Source organism: Blastocystis hominis, assembly GCF_000151665.1.
Source record: "Blastocystis hominis, Singapore isolate B (sub-type 7) whole genome shotgun sequence assembly, scaffold_27".
NCBI classification, from domain to species: domain Eukaryota; class Bigyra; order Opalinata; family Blastocystidae; genus Blastocystis; species Blastocystis hominis.
In genome coordinates, this window is record NW_013171835.1 from 59,410 (window position 1) to 82,121 (window position 22,712).

The 22,712-nt window shown below is 45.2% G+C and overlaps 12 protein-coding genes; 5 read left to right on the forward strand and 7 right to left on the reverse strand.

Annotated features, from left to right (window-relative positions):
* Window positions 1-83: 83 nt before the first annotated feature.
* On the reverse strand, window positions 84-464 carry GSBLH_T00003165001 (uncharacterized protein; the record flags this gene model as incomplete). Its single annotated transcript, XM_013041860.1, has 2 exons — window positions 84-232; window positions 263-464. 2 exons carry the CDS (start codon window positions 462-464, stop codon window positions 84-86), a joined length of 351 nt encoding a protein of 116 aa, XP_012897314.1.
* A 583-nt stretch (window positions 465-1,047) lies between these two features.
* On the forward strand, window positions 1,048-2,235 carry GSBLH_T00003166001 (uncharacterized protein; the record flags this gene model as incomplete). XM_013041861.1 has 5 exons in its annotated part: window positions 1,048-1,166; window positions 1,196-1,442; window positions 1,473-1,582; window positions 1,613-1,697; window positions 1,726-2,235. Exons 1-5 carry the CDS (start codon window positions 1,099-1,101, stop codon window positions 2,233-2,235), a joined length of 1,020 nt encoding a protein of 339 aa, XP_012897315.1. The 5' UTR covers window positions 1,048-1,098.
* A 135-nt stretch (window positions 2,236-2,370) lies between these two features.
* Window positions 2,371-3,659, reverse strand: GSBLH_T00003167001 (uncharacterized protein; the record flags this gene model as incomplete). The annotated part of the gene is made up of 4 exons (XM_013041862.1): window positions 2,371-2,385; window positions 2,411-2,609; window positions 2,641-2,869; window positions 2,900-3,659. The coding sequence occupies 4 exons, from the start codon at window positions 3,657-3,659 to the stop codon at window positions 2,371-2,373; spliced, it is 1,203 nt and encodes a 400-aa protein (XP_012897316.1).
* Window positions 3,660-4,866: 1,207 nt separating this feature from the next.
* On the forward strand, window positions 4,867-5,997 carry GSBLH_T00003168001 (uncharacterized protein; the record flags this gene model as incomplete). The annotated part of the gene is made up of 2 exons (XM_013041863.1): window positions 4,867-5,550; window positions 5,581-5,997. 2 exons carry the CDS (start codon window positions 4,867-4,869, stop codon window positions 5,995-5,997), a joined length of 1,101 nt encoding a protein of 366 aa, XP_012897317.1.
* Window positions 5,998-8,681: 2,684 nt separating this feature from the next.
* Window positions 8,682-9,483, forward strand: GSBLH_T00003169001 (uncharacterized protein). XM_013041864.1 has 4 exons: window positions 8,682-8,705; window positions 8,736-8,851; window positions 8,882-8,900; window positions 8,932-9,483. Exons 1-4 carry the CDS (start codon window positions 8,697-8,699, stop codon window positions 9,190-9,192), a joined length of 405 nt encoding a protein of 134 aa, XP_012897318.1. The 5' UTR covers window positions 8,682-8,696; the 3' UTR covers window positions 9,193-9,483.
* A 3,048-nt stretch (window positions 9,484-12,531) lies between these two features.
* On the forward strand, window positions 12,532-13,015 carry GSBLH_T00003170001 (uncharacterized protein; the record flags this gene model as incomplete). XM_013041865.1 has 1 exon in its annotated part: window positions 12,532-13,015. The coding sequence occupies one exon, from the start codon at window positions 12,532-12,534 to the stop codon at window positions 12,808-12,810; it is 279 nt and encodes a 92-aa protein (XP_012897319.1). The 3' UTR covers window positions 12,811-13,015.
* A 312-nt stretch (window positions 13,016-13,327) lies between these two features.
* On the reverse strand, window positions 13,328-15,238 carry GSBLH_T00003171001 (uncharacterized protein; the record flags this gene model as incomplete). Its single annotated transcript, XM_013041866.1, has 1 exon — window positions 13,328-15,238. One exon carries the CDS (start codon window positions 15,236-15,238, stop codon window positions 13,328-13,330), a length of 1,911 nt encoding a protein of 636 aa, XP_012897320.1.
* Window positions 15,239-15,529: 291 nt separating this feature from the next.
* GSBLH_T00003172001 (uncharacterized protein) lies at window positions 15,530-16,739 on the reverse strand (the record flags this gene model as incomplete). Its single annotated transcript, XM_013041867.1, has 4 exons — window positions 15,530-16,229; window positions 16,261-16,344; window positions 16,380-16,461; window positions 16,493-16,739. The coding sequence occupies 4 exons, from the start codon at window positions 16,737-16,739 to the stop codon at window positions 15,530-15,532; spliced, it is 1,113 nt and encodes a 370-aa protein (XP_012897321.1).
* Window positions 16,740-17,020: 281 nt separating this feature from the next.
* GSBLH_T00006603001 (uncharacterized protein) lies at window positions 17,021-17,723 on the reverse strand (the record flags this gene model as incomplete). Its single annotated transcript, XM_013041868.1, has 4 exons — window positions 17,021-17,037; window positions 17,093-17,525; window positions 17,556-17,619; window positions 17,653-17,723. The coding sequence occupies 4 exons, from the start codon at window positions 17,721-17,723 to the stop codon at window positions 17,021-17,023; spliced, it is 585 nt and encodes a 194-aa protein (XP_012897322.1).
* A 2,586-nt stretch (window positions 17,724-20,309) lies between these two features.
* GSBLH_T00003173001 (Ribosomal protein L25) lies at window positions 20,310-21,102 on the reverse strand (the record flags this gene model as incomplete). Its single annotated transcript, XM_013041869.1, has 2 exons — window positions 20,310-20,689; window positions 20,721-21,102. 2 exons carry the CDS (start codon window positions 21,100-21,102, stop codon window positions 20,310-20,312), a joined length of 762 nt encoding a protein of 253 aa, XP_012897323.1.
* A 105-nt stretch (window positions 21,103-21,207) lies between these two features.
* GSBLH_T00003174001 (uncharacterized protein) lies at window positions 21,208-21,845 on the reverse strand (the record flags this gene model as incomplete). XM_013041870.1 has 2 exons in its annotated part: window positions 21,208-21,614; window positions 21,651-21,845. The coding sequence occupies 2 exons, from the start codon at window positions 21,843-21,845 to the stop codon at window positions 21,228-21,230; spliced, it is 582 nt and encodes a 193-aa protein (XP_012897324.1). The 3' UTR covers window positions 21,208-21,227.
* Window positions 21,846-21,957: 112 nt separating this feature from the next.
* GSBLH_T00003175001 (Ribosomal protein L10e) lies at window positions 21,958-22,677 on the forward strand. XM_013041871.1 has 3 exons: window positions 21,958-22,058; window positions 22,090-22,184; window positions 22,216-22,677. The coding sequence occupies exons 1-3, from the start codon at window positions 21,977-21,979 to the stop codon at window positions 22,657-22,659; spliced, it is 621 nt and encodes a 206-aa protein (XP_012897325.1). The 5' UTR covers window positions 21,958-21,976; the 3' UTR covers window positions 22,660-22,677.
* The last annotated feature ends 35 nt before the right edge of the window (window positions 22,678-22,712 follow it).

The following is a 22,712-nucleotide window of genomic DNA, read 5'->3' on the forward strand; positions in this document are numbered from 1 at the left end:
TTTATTGCTGTTATCATATATGCTACCAAAATATAGTGTATTAGTTTGACTGTGACTCCATGAAGTGTTTCGAACAAACACGCTTAATTCTTTCTACCAATCGAGAACAGATAATTTACATGTTCAAAAAGAGACGAATACTCCGCACACATATGCGACAACTCTCTCTTGTAGTTACGGATTCCATTAATAAAGCCACGCGCATCAGCCTGGTTCTCCTTGTATTCTTTTGCTAGGTGTTATTTCAGATGAACATAACAACAATCTAATACAAAGTCGAAAAACTTCTTGTCGTCGATCATTTTTGATTCAACCGAAGACTCCTTCTTGGGAGCAGAATCACTGGAAGGAGAGGTATAACAGGTATTGTCCTCTCCCGTACTTTTCACCACTTGAACAGACTGCACGACAGCTTTTCCTGTGTCTAGAAATTGGCACCTTTCGAAAAAGCGTACACTGATCATAAAGATTCACAATAGTGGGTGTCCTAACAGAACACTCCAGCGCGCCCTTCATCGTTTGGGCATGCTCCAACGCTTTTTTAATTCTAAATATTTTCCGAAGTATCAACTTTCTGCAGGTTTTCGCAGATTTCAACTAGACAGTCAAAAATCACTCAAAAAGAGTTACGTCTCCTTGTGCTAATAAATCTGTGGAAATCTCCATTAAAAAAATATGTATAAAGAAAAATGACAGGCACCGCGGTTATTAGGTAATATTCTAGAAGTCTTATTGAATTCATACCTTTCAAATGACAACCGCTGAATTAAAGTCCAAATCTGAGCCCGTACAGAAAGAAATGGAATCCGAAACGAATTTAGTATGAAGTGACTGTCTTCCAGATTATGTACTAGGGGGAGTTCGAATCATATAGAAAGATAAAATCACTAGAGGATGAGCTCGAAAGCATAACGGTTACTGTATTCGCTTCCTTAGAGTGTGTTTGATTCCATAGTCAGAGTTTTTGAGGGCAGATATTGCAAATCTTCGAAAGGAACTAATTCACGCGAAGGAAGTGAGTACAGTGGGTGGGTGGTTTATTTTTAGGATGTCAAGCGAATCACAAAGGGATGCCGCAGTGTGGCTCAGTTTATCGAGATGGTAGACGACAAGAACGCCATTATTCAAATCAGTGATTCTTCTTCGATGTATTCTCCAGTATTGGAGTACCGGTTCCCTCCCTCTATCACTCTAGAACCCTAAACAAAGATCTGCTCAAGCCTGGCTGCAGCATCTGCGTCCATCCCCGTTCGAGCGCCGTGGTGGACATTCTTCCTCCCCAAGCGGACAACGACATTAAGATCATGACGGAGAAGCCATCGGTGACCTACCAGGACATCGGAGGCCTGGATGTGCAGAAGCAGGAGCTCCGCGAAGCCGTCGAGCTTCCGCTTCTCCACCCCGAGATCTTCTCGCAGATCGGAATCGATCCCCCGCGGGGCGTACGCTCGCCTGCCTCCTCTGAGCGCTAGGTTCTGATGTACGGTCCCCCCGGAACGGGGAAAACGATGCTGGCGAAGGCGGTGGCGAACGCAACGACGGCGAATTTCATTCAAGTGGTGGCCAGCGAGTTCGTGCAGAAGTAGGCGAGCGAGGGGACGGTAATGCGAAGATGGCTGGGCGACGGACCGCGCATGGTACGCGATGTGTTCAGCAAAGCGCGAGAAAACGCGCCGTGCATCATCTTCATCGACGAGGTGGGCGTTTCGAGGGCGTTTCAAGTAGATTGACGCGGTGGCGTTGAAACGAAACGACTCGATGGGAGGGGATCGCGAAGTGCAGAGAATTCTAATGGAACTGCTGACGCAGATGGACGGATTCGACCAAACCACGAACGTGAAGGTGATCATGGCCACCAATCGGCCCGAAATGCTGGACCCCGCGCTGATGCGACCCGGAAGATTGGACCGAAAAGTGGAATTCCCGCTTCCGGACCGACGGCAGAAGCGACTGGTCTTCCAGGCCTGCACGGCGAAGATGAATCTGAGCGAGGAGGTGGATTTGGAGTCGTTCGTGAATCGGCCGCAGAAGATTAGTTGCGCGGATATCGCGTCGATTTGTCAGGAAGCGGGGCTGCAGGCGATTCGGAAGAATCGGTACATTGTGCTGACGAAGGATTTGGAGAAAGCGTACAAAAAGGTCGTGAAGAGAACCGACTCGGAGTATGAGTTTTACAGCTGGGTTGTTTGTTGTATAATCCTGTGTGGGGTGGAGGTGAGGTGGAGGTGGAGGTGAGTGGAATGGAGAGGAAAATGGGTGAATAGGAGAATGGGTGAATAGTGTGTGGAGGAGAATGATTCAAAGGCTGTAAGTATGGAGTGATTGAAATGTGTGTTTGGATTCCTATCCATATCCTCTTCAACTGTTGCCTTAATCCCATTCTTTCTCTCCCTACTCGCGATTCATTCACTCGATCCTTCATCGATCCCCCTTTCTCATGTTTCAAAAAAACAGAAAAACAACACGAATACAACTGAATAATTCCGTTCTGACCCGAACAATCCCAATTCGCATCGCGTTCGCGCGCTTTCTCCTGCAATTCCTTCGAGACGCCCATCAAAACGTTACTTTTCAACGTGCGAAGCATCAGCAACGAGCACGGGAAATAGCTACACCTCGCATCCACGCCTCACTCCCCACTGCAGCACTCGCTTCAGCTCCACGTCGTACTCCCAATGCAAATCCCCCGCGAGTCTCCGATAGTTCGCGTCCCCCTTCGTGATCACAAGGTCCTGCTTCGCCAAAAATCCGCGCATCGACGAGGGCATTTCCCATCCAGGCAGCGCCGAGCACAGGAAAACCGACGCCTTCACATCGAGTCGCCCGGATTGCATCGCGCCCTCAAGGCAATCCAGCATCCATCGCAACGCTACGCGTCACACTCCCGCGGAACCCGCACAGGCGTCACGTGACCGACGCAACACGTCGAGTCCCGGCTGAATATCGTCGAGCGTCACATCGGAGACGAAGACGGGCGACGCTTTGACCACGTAATGCACGCTGCAATGAGGAAACGCGGAGAGCAGCAGCGTGATAAACAGAAAATCGCAGAGCATTTCGAGCCCTGAATTATCCGCAAACACCGAGATTTCCCGCACGTCGTGACTCTGAAGGAAGCTCCACGCCTCCTTCGAGTGGTCAATCAAAATCAAATTCGACGACGACGTGTGCAGTAGCGATTTCCCCTCCACCACGCCGCTCGACATGCTCAAATCCGCCTTGTTTCCCCAGAGCAACGTCAGCAGCGCGGACGCAAACACGTCCTCCGAGATCGCGGGCTCGCTGCGAAGCCTCGCGAGGAGAGGAGCGAAAAACGGCTCGATTTGATCAGCGACAGCGGTCAAGGCTTTCGATTTTAGAGCGAAAAACGGATCTTTGGGAAGCGAAGCGTCCATGTGTTGAATGTGGTTCAGCAGCAAGAACTCGTAGTTCTCGGCCAGCCACCAGGAGATAGCGTGCCAATGCAAGTCATCATGGATGGCACGACGGACTGGAATTCGAAAGAGTTCGGAGAGAAGCGAATCGCTGTTGGTGATATCAAGAATCGGCCCGTTATCCCGAATCGTGTGAGCAAGCGTGGTGTATGATTCTGCGATCGAGGGAGGCAAAGGCTGCGAATTCATTGTCTGGTAGATAATGTCCGGAATACGACGCTTCATCGTAATGCCTGGAAAAGTGTCCTATTCATGTTAAAAAAACAATATCACAATTCAGTACCGGACCATCGGATCCACGAAGGGGTTGAGGATACTCGTTACCGAAAAAAGGACGATGGGTAAGAGCAATCTTACGAAATTCGTCCATGTGGAAAAGAAAGCAATCAGGGGTTTCTCTGAGAGTAAAAACACGATTTAAGGCCAAGGAAAGCGAAGACGGGATTTTTCCCAAAACAATGACATTCTCAATGCGGCAATCCGAACTACCGAGTGCATAGGGAACCCTAATGCATAAAATCAACAAGAGAAAAATACTCCTCGATGCTGGAGAAACACTCAAAGTGATTTTCTCTACAGTCACGAACAAACGGATCATCTATGTATCAAAATTCAAAACCCTTGTGAACATACACGAATCTCCTTCAAAGAGGACAATGGTGTTATCCGAAGTTAAATAATCGATCAAAGCTACAGAAATATCGCTGTGATCGGATTCCATCTGATAGGAATAACAAAGAGTGAAAGGATTTTCTTTTAGCTGTTGCTTTCGAATCAAAGGGCTTTGAATTCATAGCAAATTCATAATTCTCAATTCCAAGAGATGAACGAGTCATCGAGAAGAGACAAAAGCAAGGCAGGTTCAACAAAATATAGAAAACGGTCTCGTTCACGCGACAGGCACCGGTATAGAAAAGAGAGATCACGTAGAAGACGCAGTCCATCGTATGATTCGGGTTCCGACTCCTATTCGTATTCCGATTATTCCAGCTATTCCTATTCTGACTCTCCTCCACGTCGAAGAAGTCCTTCTCCTCTTCGTCGTTTGTTTCTCTCTTTCCAGTGAGGTGTATAGGGATTAAAAGAGATATTCCTTCAGACGATGTGAAGGATAGTCGCCCGATCCGAGAACGTCTTCCTTTACCTGACTTGGGAATGATGCGTCGCATGATGCAGAATATCCACAAATCGAACCAAAATGCAGAGATCCGTGACAAGACTGCTTCACAGAAAAAGTTGGAAGTGGGTAATGGAAGATGGTTTGATAGCTAGGAACTGGAGCGAAAATTGGGCTATCCGCGCAAGAATTAGTAGATTGGCAAAACTCTTTTTTTATATGTTTCTTTTTGATTTGTTTTTTGCAAACGCCAAATTCCCGTTTTGAGTAGATTTCTTTTTGTGGTTACAAATCCGAACGAACCGTTGGAAAAGAATGTCGTTTGACCAGTCTCTATCTATTGCCGAAGAAGTAATCAGAGATGCGTGCCGTGTAGTAAAAGCTGTTGGAGAAAAGGAATTGGAGGCGCATTCTGATAACATTCTGGAGGATGACAAGTCAGTCGAATTGATAGTGACTTATACTGTTAAAGGGGAGCGAAAGGACACTCCTTGCATAATCCCTTTAAAGCACTCTCTTTTCCGTGTTGAAGATGGAAACAATGCTATTCTGATTATCTCTAAAAACGACACGACAACAAAAACTGCACTTTCTGCAAATCCGGTTCCTGGCTTGGAAAAGGTGGTGGTTGTGGATAAGGTGCGAAAGACATTTGATCGCTATATGCAAAAGAGAGATCTTATCAAGGCGTATACTCGTTTTCTGTGTGATGCCTCCATTATCCCTTTAATGCCTTCTATTTTGGGAAAGAAGTGCATGGTTTCCAAGAAGCACCCTACCCCCGTGAGCATTAATAGTAAATCTCCCGAGAAACTGCGTGAGAGCATCCAGAAAGCTTTGTCTTCCACAAGTATGTTTGTGAACTGGGGTGTGAACAGCGTTGTGAAGGTGGGAAAGCTGTCCTTCTCCGAGCAGGAGCTTTTGGAGAACATCCTGTGTGTGTTACCCGTCGTTTATCGGTACATTAACGCTGAGAATATTAATCGATTGGCGTTGAAGGTTTGATTGATTGGAAAGGTTGATTCGTAGATCCCGAACTCGCTCTGCATTCCGTTCTATGAGAAGCCTGCTTCGAAAATGGTCATTGTGAGTAATGAAGAAGAGGAAGAAGAGGATGAGGATGAGGATGGGGATGAGGAAGAAGAAAACGAGGTAGAGGAAGAAAAGAAAGAGAAGGAGGTAAAGAAGCCTGTGAAGAAAGAGAAGGAGGTAAAGAAGCCCGTGAAGAAAGAGAAGGAGGTAAAGAAGCCTGCTAAAGAAGAAAAGGAGGCAGTAAAGCCTGTGAAGAAAGAAAAGGCCAGTAAAGAACAAAATACAAAGAAGGCTGAAGAAGTCGAAGTAAAACCGAAGACCGTAAAGAAGGAAAAGATCGCAAAGAAGGAGAAAACCGTAAAGAAGGAAAAGAAATCGACGAAGTGTTCTGTTTGTTTCACTCTGTATTGCTAACAAACAAGCCAATCTACATCGCATATTGAGTTAGAACCAACCACGATCTCTTCAATATTGATTTCATCAACCCCATCATCATCATCGTTATTATTATTATTATGCCCATTGTTTTCTTGAGGATCATGAATCATTTCCTGTGGATGCCCTTCAATATCATCAATACAATCATCATCATCCACGATCTCTTCAATATTTATCTCATCACCCCCATCATCATCATCATTATTATTCTGCCCATTATATTCTTGAGGATCATGAATCATTTCCTGTGGATGCCCTTCAATAGCATCATCATCATCAAAAAAAGAAAAATCATCATCATAGACCACCTGGATATTCGGTCTATCAGGAACAGCGTCATCATCAGTAACAGCGTCATCATCAGGAACAGCGTCATCATCAGAAATTAAAAAATAAAAATCATCATCAGCAATATAATCATCATCATAGGCCACTTGGTAATTCGGTCTATCAGCAGCATTAGCATTAGCAACAGCGTCATCATCAGGAACAGCGTCATCATTAGCAACAGCGTCATCATCATAGATCTCTTCGATAATCGGTCCATCACCCTGCTGCCTTCCTTGCTGGTTTTGATTCATCGATTCCAGAATGAGCTGTTGAAGCAGCATTTCCTGCAGGCCCATTCCCAGCTCTACAAAAAACCGAGCATCCACTCCAGGTTCGCGCGGAGGCACTTCATTGTTTCTTCGATGTTCCACGTGTTCATCACGATCGTCCCCATTATTGTCTTGATCTTCATTCTCATTCTCATTCTCTTCGGAACCCTCCTCTTCATATGACTCTTCGCTTTCGCTTTCATTTTCATTTTCATTTTCATTTTCTTCATGATCACGATCTTCCCTCGGCGAACTCTCCGTACTCGACTCGCTTTCCTCATCGTTCTCTTCATCCAGCCCTTCGCGATGCCGCACCGCCGCTTCGAACGCCTGCCTGATCATAAACTCGCCCGCATTCGAATAATCCATATCCATACCCCCGCTCAATCCCTGTATTCGCTCGTATAAATACACCATCTCTCGCTCCGACACCTTCCCCAGACGCAGCATCACATAATGCCGCAGCTGCTTCATCTGCACCAGCTTTGCGAAGAGGCCTGTTACAAGAAAACCCACATACGCGACATTAAACGTGAACACCAGCTACATCGCACAGTTCCACGATTTCTACCAGCAGAGCCGCGTAGATCCAGTAGTTAATATACCACAAATGCGGCGCCAGCGCGTAGATCCCCGTGTACAGCGACAGTAGGCTGATGTACCCCGCGGTTATTCCCCAGATCCAGTTTCTCTACCCGTCAGCGCGGCCATCCAACCCAACGGTCCCGGAATCCACGCCCATATCGAACCAAGGCAGCGTCGAAGCCGCCAAAACCCCTACTCTCAATTCCCGCGGGGATTGCTACCTAGAATCGCGATCTGTAAGTAGTACTGTAAAACGTTGGGGCTTTCGAAGTAGAAAAAGGAGCTGACCAGATACTGCACCATAAAAAGCGCGAAGGTCAGGAGTGGACAGTGCACGTCGTCCATCACCTTGATTTGCATGTTGTACCGCCTGACGCGGGTTCGATTCCCCTTCGCTCGCTTTTTTTCCCGTTTCAGTTGGTAGAAAACGTAACCGAAAAACAAGTAACTCAGCACCACGCACGCGCTCATCAGTACGCTCGCGTCGGCCGGCAAAATCCAGCCATCGAAGGAGAAATACCAGAGCATGCAGCTCGTGGCGTACATGATAAACGCGAACCAAACCGGACGAATCAGCTGCGGACACCGCTCAAAGTAGAAGGGGAGGAACAGAAAGCGACGGAGATGGTGGAAGAACATCTCTCTGAGTGAAGTGGAAGCGGGAAAACGACCGGCTGGGAGTGTAGTCGAACGAAACCCAGGTGACGAGGAGCAGAGCGATAAACAAGAAAACGAGATGCAGGACCAACAGATAGGGATGAAAAGAAGCGTTCTAGCGGTCAACCGCTGCAAAGAACAAAGCCACTTTTTGAATGATAGTCATGAGCACTAAATGACTGCAGAAACTTAGCAGACTGAGTACAAGTAGAAACCAGATCAGACCGTAAAGAACCGGAGTCCAAAACTGGCAGCGCTTCTACACATTATAGAAATCACACGGTGAGTAACGAATATTGGCAAAGATTCTTCATAGCAATTACGGAGTTTTATCGCTTCCTCTCTCTGGCGTATGAAAGAGGAGAATCTAGGTGAAAGGGATCGATGATTACAAACTCCTCCGAAAATACTTTGCTTGGCGTTCCCGTAATCTTTGATTCAAAGTTACCTTAGACTAAATAAACAGAAAAACCACGAACAAGGATAAAGCATCGTAGATGATATCTGTTTCCAGTCTGCAGACTGCTGAACGGCATTATATATTTGCTTATTACATATTGAGAGGTTGAGCAAATCAGGTAACTAAAATGGACTCCATTTCCTGTTCATACATCCAGAAACGACGACAAGCAGTGAACTAATTGATGACTTCTAAAGAAATCCTCATTTAGCAATTTCGGCGACGATTCGTTAATTTTCCTTAACTCTACCGCTTCTTCACACAAATGAGAATTACATGCATCCTCTTGATTCATTATTGAATCAAAGTCTAAACCGAAAATAAGCGATATTTCTATTGCATAAATATATTCGTTGTGTTCTATTTGTTGTACTATGGAAACTGTAGGCAATAGACTGCTCTCCGAATCATAGCAGCAAACCAACGATACAAATGAACCGGACAAAGAACAATCGAAACCATTTTCTTGTTGTATCTGTCTTGATACTCCTTCAGACCCCGTGGTAACGCCATGCGGTCATTTGTTTTGGTAAATGCTTTTTCGAAGTCTCATTTCTAGCTGGAGTTGTTTGGTTAACGTACAAATCCTTCTATTCGCTTATTCGATAGTGGTTAGACCTTGCTCACGACGATTGTCCTGTTTGTAAAGGACATGTAACGCGAGACAATGTAACTCCGATCTATGGAGCGAACGATACCAACAAGGAGTTGCACGGCGAAAAGAATATTCCCAAACGACCATCTGCACACTACGAAGAAAGTGATCACACTGTACCTATCCATCCCATTGTTGTACTTATCATTAGCGAGCAAATAGAGAGAACAACAATTTTTTCAACATGGCGCAAGGCATGCTCTTCCCTGGCATGATGAACTTTCGCTTTGGAAACAATTTTATGATGTTCGGGTATGGAATGCCTCTGTTTTCGATCATCAACATCGTTTTATATCTTTTTAACGTGGCGAGAAACTGGTATCAAAACCATCGTCAGGAGGATAGTAATACAAACGCGAATGGAAACGCAGACGCAAGTGAATCTGCGGAAAGCGCGCATTCACGAGAGGAAACGGATGCGGCCATCCGACCTGTGACTGATTCCATTGACATGATCATTATCGTGGTTATTACCGTGGTTCTTTTGCTTTATTCTATTTTCTCGTTCCTTGTTTGTCCTAAAATCGATAAGAAAACTAGATTTTATATATAAAAAATAACGAACTGTGAGCTTTTTACTTTTGAGGGTTGACAAGAAATATGCTTTTTAGGCATAGTTCTGATTGAAAAAATCGTTGATTCAACAGAACACACTCCACAGTGGACACGACAGGAAGCAATAATCTACCTTCGGTGACACGATCACGGAAATATGGTTTCGTGAAGTATTCCCTATTCTGCGTGCATACGAATGGTCGAACACGAAAATCATATTCGTTTTTATTATGATTATGATTTTTTGGACGCCACTTGAGGGATTCCAGAAATCCTTCCTTTTTTTGAGGACATTCTTTCATATATCTCTTTGTGCAGTCCGTACTTTTTTATGGCAGAGCACAATATTCATCATTTTACGCAAGCTGTCATACCGCTTTTTCAAAACTGCGAGTTTTGTGGAGAGAAGATCATTTGTATCTAGTTTATTTGTAATTTTCACCTTACTAGCGATTTTCAATTCAGCGTACCAATGTACTCAATGTCTAAAATTCTGTCATAAGCAATGTTGTAAACTAGCTGACTCTTTATTCCCCTGTACTGGAATACCTGATTCGAGTGTGAATCAGGAGGTAATTTTCACGGCTTTTCCCGTAAATCATACCTTGGGGGAAAGTACCTATGCCTTTTTCGAGAACTTCATGAAGCCTTCCTTTCTTAAAAGAGAAAGCGCGGATAACGCGGATCCCTCAACATCCCATCCTGGGTCGGACGGATCCAATGGAGCTCTTCCATCGATTGATTCTACGCAACATCTCCACAGTTTTCGCGTTCGCCCTTCGCAGCCAGAGTTGGATGACGATGATGATGATTATGACGACATCACCTCCTTCGAATCCAGCTCGCTAAACCTCTCTCAGGGAAGCGATTTCCTGCATTCGCTCCGCCGCAGCACGTTCCTCGAAGGTTCTCCCGCTTTCGACCAGGACTATTCGGCACTCGGCCAGGACGACAGCATTCTTTCCTATCCCGGTTTTTTCACGGTTATCGTGCAGCAGGCGATCAATCTCGCGCTCCCTGCCGTAGCTTATCGCACGCCCTCTCTCCCCTAGAGCAAATCGAAAGCGAACGTGTACAGCAAACTCAGCCTTCTGCCCTGGGGAGAAGAGATCTTCCACACCGATCTCACCAGCGCCAACGACGGCTTTCCCGACTGGGACGGGCACAACAACATGTTCTCGCTCCAGTACCCCGGAGCCCTCCCCAAAGTCAACCCGATTCTGCGCGTGTCTGTGAAAACGGAAGGCCAGCTCTTCCGGAAGAAGCAGCATCTCGGCGTGGCGCAGATCTCGCTTCGACGCCTCGCCATCGAGCCCAACAAGTACAACGACGATTGGTACACGCTGTATCGCGACGGAATCAAAACCGACGCGAAGATCCGCGTGTCGTTCATGTTCTGCCCGATGGTTCTCTCCAAGGATCTGCGAGGTAATCGCTTTCCCGCGCGTGCATCGTAGGCAGCAACCCGCAGAAAACGCACTACTTCGAGAAGCAAACGCTGGACACCGCGTCGTTCTCGACGGACTGCCCGGTCTGCAAGAAGTCGCTGCTCTCGGGCATCGTCGACGCGATCTACAGATGCAAAGTCTGCGGCATGGCGGTGCATGGCAACTGCAGAGAGCGCGCCAAGTTCATTTTCCGCTGCATTCCGCCGGAGCAGCGATCGCAGAACGTGGGCGGCGAAGATCTCAGCGAGAAAGTCCTGCGGTCGATCAAGAAAGACCGCCTGCTGGTGTACGATCAAGCGATCGGGCGACTGTGCGCATGGACGAAGGGAGTCACGCGTAGAGTGATTCAGTTGAACCAGATCACGCTGTTCAACCTCAAAAACAAGCACAAATCGCTGTATCTGGTTCTCTCTTGCGACGTTTCTCTTCGTTTTCTCCCTCATTGGTTAGCAAACCGCCTGCTCCTCCGTCACCATCCCGTTCAATAACATTATCGATATCACCAGCGACGAGTTCCGGTTCTCCTGGTTCGTCTTCGACCCCGCCGCCGTTCTCAAAATCATCGTGAAGGATCGCTTGTCGCTCCAAACCATCGGCGTGATGAAGCTCTCCATCGCCGAGATCGACGTTTCCCCTTTCCATTCTCTCCATTGCAGTTCTACCAGAGCGGCATCCAGTTCGAGAAAACGTCCACCTATTCGCCCATGTCTCTCTACGACATCTCGCAAGACACGCCCATCCGAACCTTCGATTTGGTCCACAAAACCCCGACCAGTCTCACAACCGTCGGCTCGATTTCGCTCGCTTTTCGCTATTTCAACTACCCCGTCAATCTCTTCTCCTCACAGCTCCCTCCCATGCCTCCTCTCCCCGATTTAACGCCCAACGCTGTCTCTGGCTTGTGGGTTCGCTTCTGGCAAATCACCAAAATCATGCTCGATCTCGCCGACTACGCCAAATTCGCCATTTCGTGGGAGTTCCCTCCGCTTTCGCTCGCGATTGCTGCTGGCTATTTCGGCGTGGTCGGCTTCGCGCCGCTGGAATACGTCCACCTCTACGCGATGCTTGGAATCGTGGGCTTGTTCGTCGGCACGTTCGTTCTTCGAAAGAGACACTTGCTGGCGAGAACGATCCAAACGACGGAGGAAGTGATTCACACGGAGAACGATGTAGTGGATGAAGGAGAGGCTCGATTGTAGTTTCTGTCGAGCAGTCTCATCAATATCGTGAACACGCCCGTGAATCAAATGAAAAACTCGCTCTCGGCGGCCACGCTGATGATGTTCGTTGCCAATTTGGGATTCACGGTCATCGAGAAAACGTATCATTTGCTCGTCTGGACGAATCCTGAAAAAACGCGTTTTCTTCTCATCATTTGTATTCTCATAACCGTGTTTTTCATGATCATCCCGATTCGAATTGTTCTCATTGCGATCGGCCTCGCCGTGTTGCTTCCCGTTTCCGTTGAAATCGGTTCTCATCTCTAGAAGAAAATCAAAATCATGCCGATTCTCTACATGTTCATGAATTACCTCAACAGTTTCCCTGACGATGATCAAGTTTACGAGGTTCGCTTCGTCTTTTCGTTTCATTGTAGCTACTTCGACCCACTCCCAAATATGTTTTAACTCCCGATGGAGAACAGCATCAACTCAACCGTGGATATTGCCGAGCATTCTTCGATGTTCTTATTGTGGAAAGCGGAAACTTGTGGCATGTTGTTTTGTTTCAGTGCTTTTGATGGGTAGAAAGAATATATCGCTGTTGGATTCGATGGATTGGTGCGACGATGGAATTCAGGAAACGATGTGGATCAACGAAAAGGATTGATTCTATTTAAGAAAGAATGGGTTCAAGAAATAATAACCGAGATGTCAATCCGTGATTTCGCGAAGTATGGATTTAAAGAAGAGAGTGAATGGACGCCCGGTGTGGACAACAGTCTTACAATCAAATTATCAGGGAAGAACCCTGTTGTGATTTCTTTCCGAGATACAGATGATCGCGATACTTTTAAGTCAATGATTTCTATGTAGTTTGTTTGTTAAAGAACGTGGCGAGGGAATATTACTGAAATTGAATGTGAGTGATGATTATAGAAGAAATGGTGAGGATAGGAGCATGGTTCTAAGGAAATGTAGAGGCGAATCATCAAATATTGTTTTGTTTTCTGATATATATAAATAGAAAAATTGAGTAATGATATTTCTGTTGATAGAAATAAAATTAGTATTTGTAAGCCAGTAATATATCAAAATTGAATTAAGGTTAGATTTGTTATACAAATTAGTTTAAATCTCGTTATTCCTTTTGTCCTCATTTACATTATTGTAAAATACAAACAGAATTACTTTTTATTTTGAATTTTCCAACGAATATGAGTGAATATAGTATAGATTTCGGTTATCAAGTTTACCGATAATGGTTCATTCTGTAAGCGACTGTAATTACTATAAATTATCTTTTGGTCTTCTTCACTGGCCCCCTCTTCTATTAACGAGAATCCCCACTTTTGTAATCGATTACGAATAATATCCAATGCACGTACGCTATTTCGAGCTCTTCTTTTTTGTTGATCCACTCCATTTTGACTCCCTTTTATTGTTCCATCTGCCGACAATAAAAGAATACTTTTACATTCCATATCATGTCCAGTTTCACAGTCTATGACCCTTTCTGACAAAACTCCTTCCCTATTCATATCAAGAACTAAACATATAATCGAACAATTGTAATGGCCCAATTTCACTTCAAGTCTTTTTAATTCATCATTGTTCTTAGCTATTGAATCAATCCCTTGATAAATTGAAATGTTTATTTCTGATTGGTAAATATCTTTCAGACAAATCATCTTTTTCTTGGATACAGGAAGAACAGTGTTTCGTGGAATGAGAACTTCCATTCGCCCTCCAATGGAAATACCAATGTCCATTTTGCAAAGATTCATTTTCTGCATTCTACCATTTTCATCACTGAGAATTAGTTGATTATATAGAGATAATTCATCAATCTCATATTCATCAAATGGAGGCAGATCGGGATATCTTGATTCAAACATTTTAAGATACTCTTCAACAGACCCCGAAACAAGGGGTGAAGGAGGAATAGGATCAGAAACAGGGTGAATATCGAGATTATGTCCATATTTAGCTGCACCATAGGCCACACATAAATCAGGACTGATGTTTCCTTTTATAGGAATTTTAGGGAAATGACCTTTAAGTAATTCTTCCACCAATCGTAGTCGAGTTGAACCACCAACAAGAATGATACTGTCAATATCTGAAACAGTGATTTTAGCTGCTGCAATTGCTCGATCGCAAATCTTCAAAGTGTCTGCAAGTTTAGGTCCGATTAATCGATTCATTTCGGCTCGAGTAAAAACAATAATCACATCATCTGTAATATCTATTTCAGTGTGAGGATAGGTTAGTAAATCAATTTTGGCTTGCTCACATTTTGAGAGAACTTTGGCTATTAACTTCGCAGGAATTGGTTCCCCAGTTTCATCCATGTATCTCTTCTTCATTTCATCCAATATCAATTTGTCAAAATCATGACCACCACAAAATATATCACCATCAGTAGCTAGTTCTGTGTATTCATCTCCTTCATATGCCAATATTGTTACATCAAATGTTCTACCACCCAAATCATAAATCATTAAAGTCAAATCTCGATCTTCATTAGTAAAATCAAGATAAGCATAAGCAGCAGCTTGAGGTTCGGAAATAATAGCACGAACATTCAATCCTGCGATTTGACCTGCCAATTTTGTCAAATCTCGTTTATATTGATCGAAATATGTAGGAACAGTTATTACAGCATTTCGTATATCAAATCCAGCAACACCTTTCATCTCTTCGGCGATAGCTGAAAGTATCATAGCTTCAACATCTTCAGGGTGTTTTACTACATCTCCAGCTTCAGTTTGAATAGCAACGACAAGTTTTCCATCAGCACCATTTCGTATATCATATCCCACAGATCCACGCATTTCTGCAACGATGGGATTGTCATAAGAAACTCCGAGAAGATCTCTGACGTGGTGGAAAACACCATAGCTTGTGGTTTGCATTTTTTGCTTAGCAAAATACCCTATAATACTATAGGTAGGATTCCTTTTATTATAGGCAACACAAGAAGGAAAAACACGAGAACCTGTTTTATAAGCTAAAACTTCGATATCTCCATTCTTCCATATTGCTGCGACAGAGTTTGTAGATCCCAAATCAATTCCAAATGTAGTTGACGACATTTTGTGAAAAACAGTTAAAGTGTAAAAACCGCGGGAATCATGTTGCTATTGATTTCAAACAAAGAAACAAACAACCCAAAACGTTATTTTTGATATTTTCTTCCTCTAATAACCCACAGTCTCCAATACATAATGTTAAATATTATTATTTTACTTTTCCTGTTTTCATCCAAACCAATTACCCTTTATTCTTTCAACTATCACAACACAAAAAGACAAAACACCATAAAATATCCACATCCATCATTATCAACACTTCTCCAACAAACAAGCATCCAACCAACACACCCTTCACTCCAAAGACTGAATCGCCATCTTCAACGCTCCTTCTTTCGTCTTATTGCTCCCAATAAACCCGTTTATATGCACAAAAATGCACCCTTCGATTCCGCTCGCTCGGCTCAGTTCCTCGTCTCGCAGTCCCAAACACTTCGCCAAAATCTTCTTTCTCACCTCGAACGTTCCGGGGCCCGCGTTCATCGCACGCACTCGCCACGACCCGTCCGTGTTCTCCACCACCACGAACTTCGTCTTTCCCTCCTCTCCGCGCTCCTTCTCCAGCTCAAACACGTGCTCCATGTACGGACAGCTCTCCTTCATCACCAGAATTTCCCCCGACGGATGCACCTCCTTCGCCTTCTCCATCGCCTCGCGCACGATTCCGCGCGCCGGCAGGATCTCGTCCGCCTCGATATGAACGCGCTGCCAGAACTCTCCGATCATCAGCCCCATTGCGAAGCGGAAACGCTCTTGCTCTTTCTCTTCGCTCCATTCTTCGCGCCAAGAAATCCCAAGACGCGCCACGCGGCTCGAGATCGTCGTCGTCACTTTGTAGTTCGAGTCACCGCTACTGCTATTCACGCCGTTGTCCGTGCCGTCGATTTCTTCGACGAAGTGGTCGTAGACTTTGTGATAAACGTAGTCTAAGTCGGCTGGGGGCAGAGAGCGGTTCAGAATCGCTCCGATGATTTCACGACCGAAATGTTTGTAACTAGGTGAAACATGAGAAAACACTAAATTACATTAAACCGGCAGAACTCAACTTCGTTTTGTGTTGAGAATCGAACGTACACTCAAATCCCTTTTGATGATGATCGAACCGTTTTCTAAAATTCATCAGCGACGTATTATTAATACTCACTTTTCAAAATCATACTCACCACCGACATCCACAACAATATCACACTTCTTCAGTAATTCCTGATTACGAGTTCGCATAATTACTTCATTTCAACCACAAACCAGAAGAAATACCATGATCTCGATATTCGGGAAGAGTTCGTAAAAGGGAAACCGCCAGAGCTTCGTCCGAATGGAAAGTACCACTGTGAGTACCAATCACCTTCCGATTTTCGGGGAAAGTGTCGAGGAAGACTTCTCCCGAAAAACCAAGCTCATTCGCTCTGTTCATGTATTCGGGGAACATATCTGGATTTAAAAGTGCTGAAATCACATTGGTACCTTCATACATCAAGTTTCGGTGTAAACGTTTCGCTTCCATTATATTTCTTCGCAGTGAATTCAAATAGGGAGTAAAGAATTTCAACAACTTTGAATTTTGAAACCTTTCTTCAACAAACACCACTATTATTTCAAGGCCATTCTTGATAAGTGGTCTGCAATTCTTATCGGCTCAGGCAAACGGAACTGGCATAAAGAAGACACAATCTGAAGAGCCTCATTCAAACTAACACGAGTTCCCACGGAAATGAAAATGGGTTTTGTTATGGACGGTGGACAGAAGCTAACTCCAATGACTTCCCCATAATGATGAATATTCACCTACATCCCAAGGTGGACTAAAAAGTACAGCTCGCTTGTTGTTTTGCAATGCCTCACTGAAAACGCGCTTACACTCGTGGATATCTGAGCAAACGTCGCACGCGCCATCCAAAACTACAGGCTTCTTTCCTGATTGAACGAACGATCCTCCACAAAACATGTTTTTCCCTACTCCAATCGTCGGACAGCCAAATTCAAGTCCAACGACACACGCAGAGCCACAATGACGAGGATGGAGTCGCCCCTGGCCATCAACCAAAATCACTTCTGGAAAGAGTTCGTTGTGGTTTTGTTTTAGTTTCGTTAAAAGAGAACGATAGATGGGCATTTCGCGATAAGCGAGATACCCTGGAATGTAGGGAACGGAGATCGTAAAGGTTTGGAGGTCAGAATAAACGATTTTCTGCGTTTGAGGATTGTATACGACAAGGCAGCCCACTGCCGTATCATCATCATCACCACTATAGCTAATATCCAATCCACCAATTCGTTCCAAAGAATGGTTCTACACAACACATCCTCACCTTGGGCTTACACGTATTTTATCTTCTAACTCAGGATTTTCGCATATTACACACGCTGCTAAACGATTTTGCTCCCTACATGCTCAAATAAGCGAATCACGTAAATACTCCTCCCATTGACGTTCCAACTGTTCTATTTGACTTATATTATTGTCCACATCATCTTTGTTGATTTCCATCCCTTTGTAAAAGAATTGTTTTATCGATGAAACAAAGTAGCATCAGTATTCTTATTTTTTCATCGATTGTACTATTCTACTGTCTAGGAGTAGTTCCATGTGGAGTGTGTTTCATCTAGGGAAATGACCACTTTAATTATGAAGAAAAGTTTCATATCACATACAACGATGAATACAATGATGGAAGTTATGGAATTCAGCGAAGCAAACAACCGCCCGCTCTCTTATTTGATATTGTATTGGAAATTGAGCGAATTTTCACATAGAATGGAGATGGAGAGCAAGAACTGATTGTAGTGACTTCTTCTCTCTCTTTGCGAATCTACTCATTTTCAGCAAAGCAACATTCGTTCTACGGCTCATCTGCACAGAATTCCTTTCGGGAAGTATCTCTTCTCTCAAACTCGCAATTAAGGAGCAGTATTTACATTTGAATATAATCTATTAAAATAGTTGACAACATCATAGCAATTGCAGCGGACCGAATTGAGATTGGAAACCATCTTCTTGGAATTGTTGTGATTATGAGCAATAATGGGATTATTTCGTGCTATGACGAATCACTTCGTCTTTTGTGGAAGATCTCTGTGTACGAAAGCAACCTCATCAACATGAGCACGTTGATCGTGAGCAACAGTGCTCTGACGATCAGCAAACAAAAAACTTGCGGCGTTTCCAGCGTAATCTACGTTTCGATCAGCTATTCGATCAGTCCGAAGCACTTCGTCAAAGCTCGTTTTCCCCGTTTCCCCACTTCATGAATAGTTTCGGAGCGTTTAACAAGCGAAGAGTTGAGCGTGTTAAAAGAACGCAAGATTTCTCTGGGAAGCGATATCGATCTCCAGCAATATCGCGACCATCCTCAGTTTTACATCTTGGAGAAATACAAGTCGATTTTTGACAGCATCAATTCCATTAACGATATTAAAATTCTCTTGTTGAACGCCGAAAACGGCGATTTTGTTTGGCGAAATAGTATTACACACCATCTCTCCCAACTCAATACCTTTTCCACACACCAGTAGCTTCGTTCCATTCCACTTTTAGCCTTCTAGACCCATTTTGAATCGATTTGATAGCGAACACAAAGTCGTGGATGTCAGCGATTACAGTCAGAGCAGTGTTCTCTTGTTTCCCCATTTCTACCGCAATTACCACGATTCCACGATCTCTATTAAGCAATACAAACGGAACGCTTTTCATTATCGAGATAATTATATGGGTATTTTTGGAATTCCAGAATTACGGGGCAGATAGTCCGCTCCGTTCGCTGCTTCCAATTTCCCTTTTGAAATCCCTTCAGACACACATTCACCAGAATCACGGATGGAACCAAAACGAAGGATCGCGGGAAAAGCCTACGAATGAGGGAAATGTGGTGGTGGTACATACAGACATGGGGATTTTGCTGTTTGACCAGCAAACGGGAAGTAGAGGGTATTTCTGGAATTCCAAAAATAGACTATATTTCGAGAATCCTTCTCCCAGTGAATCAGCTGTATTTGGTTTCGCTTTGATAGATTATGATTAGCCATGTCCCAATTTCGTACCATTTAGACGACATTGTGAACGTCTTCGTACGCATTTCCCTCGTTTTTTCTAATCATCGCCATAGACCGCGCCCGAGCCATTCACCGGCGAAAACAACCGAATGAATTCCTACTCGCGCTGCTACCTCCAAGCGGTTTCCCGCGGCCAGCTGCTCTTCTCGGTGAATATCTGCGGGAAAGCGAGCAATTTAGAAGACGACTGTTCGGGCTTTCGCTTTCTCTGAGGGCTAGACGATGAGATTTTAGTGCTGCAGCCTTTGGTCATTCTCAACCCGCAAACCCACATCGCCGAGAGAATCATCACGCTCACCAATCGCGGTCTGCTCACGTGCACGTCGATCAAGGGAGTCATCGAGTGGTCCAAGCAAACCAAGGTGCGCTGGAGCGAATTCGACGAGTCTTCGGATCAGCTGCCGCTGCTTTCCGCGGTGGATCGCTTCGTTACGGTCTCGGGATCGATCGAAGTGTTGGTTTTCTCGCTGCAGGGGAAGCTTGTGGCGCGCGTTCCGTTGGAAGAATCGCTGAATTACCCGGTGCAGTGCGGGGAATCGCAGTTCGGAGAGACGCGAAGCCTGCTGCTGCAATCGCCGGTGCATATTGTGGTGTATCGAACGTCGAATTTTTCGTGTAGGGGGAGGAAGGAGGCGTGAAGAGTAGATTCGCAGCTGCTCCGAGTGTTTATTATTGTGGTGGGCGTGGTGATTTTGTTGTATACCGTGCTGTCTCAGCAGCAGTCCAAGCAAAAAACGATGTGATGTGTTTGTTTCTATCAAAGGAACAAAAGGGTGGAAATGTGAATGTCTTTTGTTGGCATGGCTGTTATCAATTGAATATAGAAGTGAAATGTACATGAGGGATCACAGAAGAGGTGGTAGTCGTTAACCTTTATTTCTATTGGATAGATTCTTTTACAGATGTCCATTCCTATCTCCCAATTCATTTCATTATCTATCTATCTATCCATCTATTTATTCCTACTTCTTCTTCTTCTAAACCATGCCAATTCATTTCCCTTCCTCTTCTTTTCTTTTTTTTGTCAACAAACAATCCAAATCGACTTGCTCGCTTCCTCCTCTGTAGGTTCCTCCACTCCTTTCACCTTGCCCGAAATCGAAGCGAACACGCGTTTGTACATTTTCGGATGAGGAGCGAATTTCGATCGATCAAAATCCAAATCCTCGACACCGAACGCTCGCTTATGCGTCAGCTTCTCCAGATTGCAGTTGATAAACGGAGGAACGTAGGTCACATCGCCCTTTACGCGCACGTCCAAATAGCGCGTAGCCGTGGACAAAAAGCCTCCCAACTTGATCTCACGGTTTTTCGTTTGGTTGTAGTAACGAATGGGAATCTGAACCATAGTGCCCGTTTTTTTGTTCATCCGCAGGAAGTTGAGATTCTCAGGCTTGTCGGTCACTACACAATTACTATTTCATTTCAAACGTACAAGGATGGCACGACAATTGGCGCGGGAAGCACAAAATTCGCTCACCCTCCAAATCCAGCTCAAACAACGTACACTCCAAAGCCAAGTTCAAACGCTTGGTAAACCGATCTACCTCACTAGCAGGAACAGCAATCAGTATCCTTTCATCGTGTCCATTTCCATCAGAGCCATACAACACTCCCGGAATTGCTCCGTTTTTGCGCAGAAACCGACTATAGTTTTTTCCATCCTTTTCACGTCGGAATGCCGGAATTACAGGGTAAATGTTGCTTTTGTTTAGAGTATCGAATATTGACTTCTGTGAAACTGCTTTTGAAAACGGCCTCAGTCCTTCAATAATACGTGGAGCGAGACTTGCTCCGATACGCACAGAGGAGAACATTTTTGGTTGTTTTGTGTGATGATCAAAGAGTGTGTATTTCCTCCATCTCCATACTCCATTCTTGCAAAACTACATTAAAAAATATCAGTTTTGAACAAACAATCCGAAATCGAATAATCTCAAGCTTATCGGTATCTGCGGAGAGAGAGCGTGTTGCGACGCTTCCAGCTGGCTCTCCAGGATCCTCCAATGCGCTTGTTGGCACGGTGGCCCTTCTTGTTCATGCCACGAGCATGACGACCAGCAGAGGTCAGACCACGGCACTCACGGTGCTTGTGGACAGGAGACACGATCCAGTTGATGGAGGGGTCGTTGCGGATAGCAGGGTGGTTGGGATCCACCAAGATCACCTCGTAGTACTTGTAGGTAGCGTCCTGGTTCACCCAGTAGCTGTTCAGCACACGCAGGTTCGAGCACACACGGCCCACACGGCACTCGGCAATCGTCTGAAGATTGCGGGTGTTCTTCAGCTGGTTAATACCCTGGTGCTTGGGCTTTCCGTAGACAATTCCCTTAGGATTAGGTCGCTTGCGTCCTCCGCGGCGAACGGCCACACGGTACACAACGTAACCCTGCTTGGCCTTCATGCCCAGCTTGCGGGCCTTGTCGGGACGAGTGGAGTGCGACACGCGGCACACCTTAGGAAGCTGACGATACTCCCAAGAACGAATACGAAGCACGTAACGCATGGCATCGCTCTGCTTCTTTCTCCAGAGCTCCTCAAGATACTTGTAAGCACCCATGAATCGATAGCGAGATTATAATGGCAAATAGTGGATCACGGCGGAATCTGACTTGCTCAATTACTATGCTTCGTGGTATCGCGTAAGTTCTATGGTTTTCCTACCTTACATTTTTCCCTAGAAGTAACAAAATGGGTCGTCGTCCTGCTCGTTGCTACCGTTACTGCAAGAACAAGCCTTACATTAAGTCTCGTTTCTGCCGTGGAGTGCCTGGTTTGTGATGTGGGAAAGCGGTCACGAATAGATGCCAAGATTCGTATTTTCGATATTGGTGACAAGTCTGCTTCCGTGGACACCTATCCTTTCGTCTGCCACATGCTCTCTGACGAGCGTGAGCAGGTACGTTTTGTGCGCTTTCCTGAATATCTAGCTGTCCTCTGAGGCTCTGGAAGCCGCTCGTATTGCTGCCAACAAGTACTTGGTGAAGTACGGAGGCAAGGATACCTTCCACATGCGTGTGCGTGCTCATCCTTACCACGTCACTCGTATCAACAAGATGCTTTCCTGCGCCGGTGCCGATCGTCTGCAGACCGGTATGCGTCACGCTTTCGGTAAGCCCAACGGTCTGGTCGCTCGCGTGCGCATTGGCCAGCCTCTGATCTCCATCCGTACCAAGGATGACAAGAAGGAGGTCGCCATCGAGGCTCTGCGTCGTGCCAAGATGAAGTTCCCCGGCCGCCAAAAGATCGTGGTGTCGAAGAAGTGGGGATTCACCAAGTGGACGCGCGAGGAGTACGCTGAGATGAGACAGAGCGGAAAGCTGCTGGCCACTGGAAACATCGCTTTCTATGTGTCCGATCACGGAAAGCTGTAAGGAGGTGAGGACCAGGGAGATTGTTTGTTCGATAATTCATTCACTTATTCATT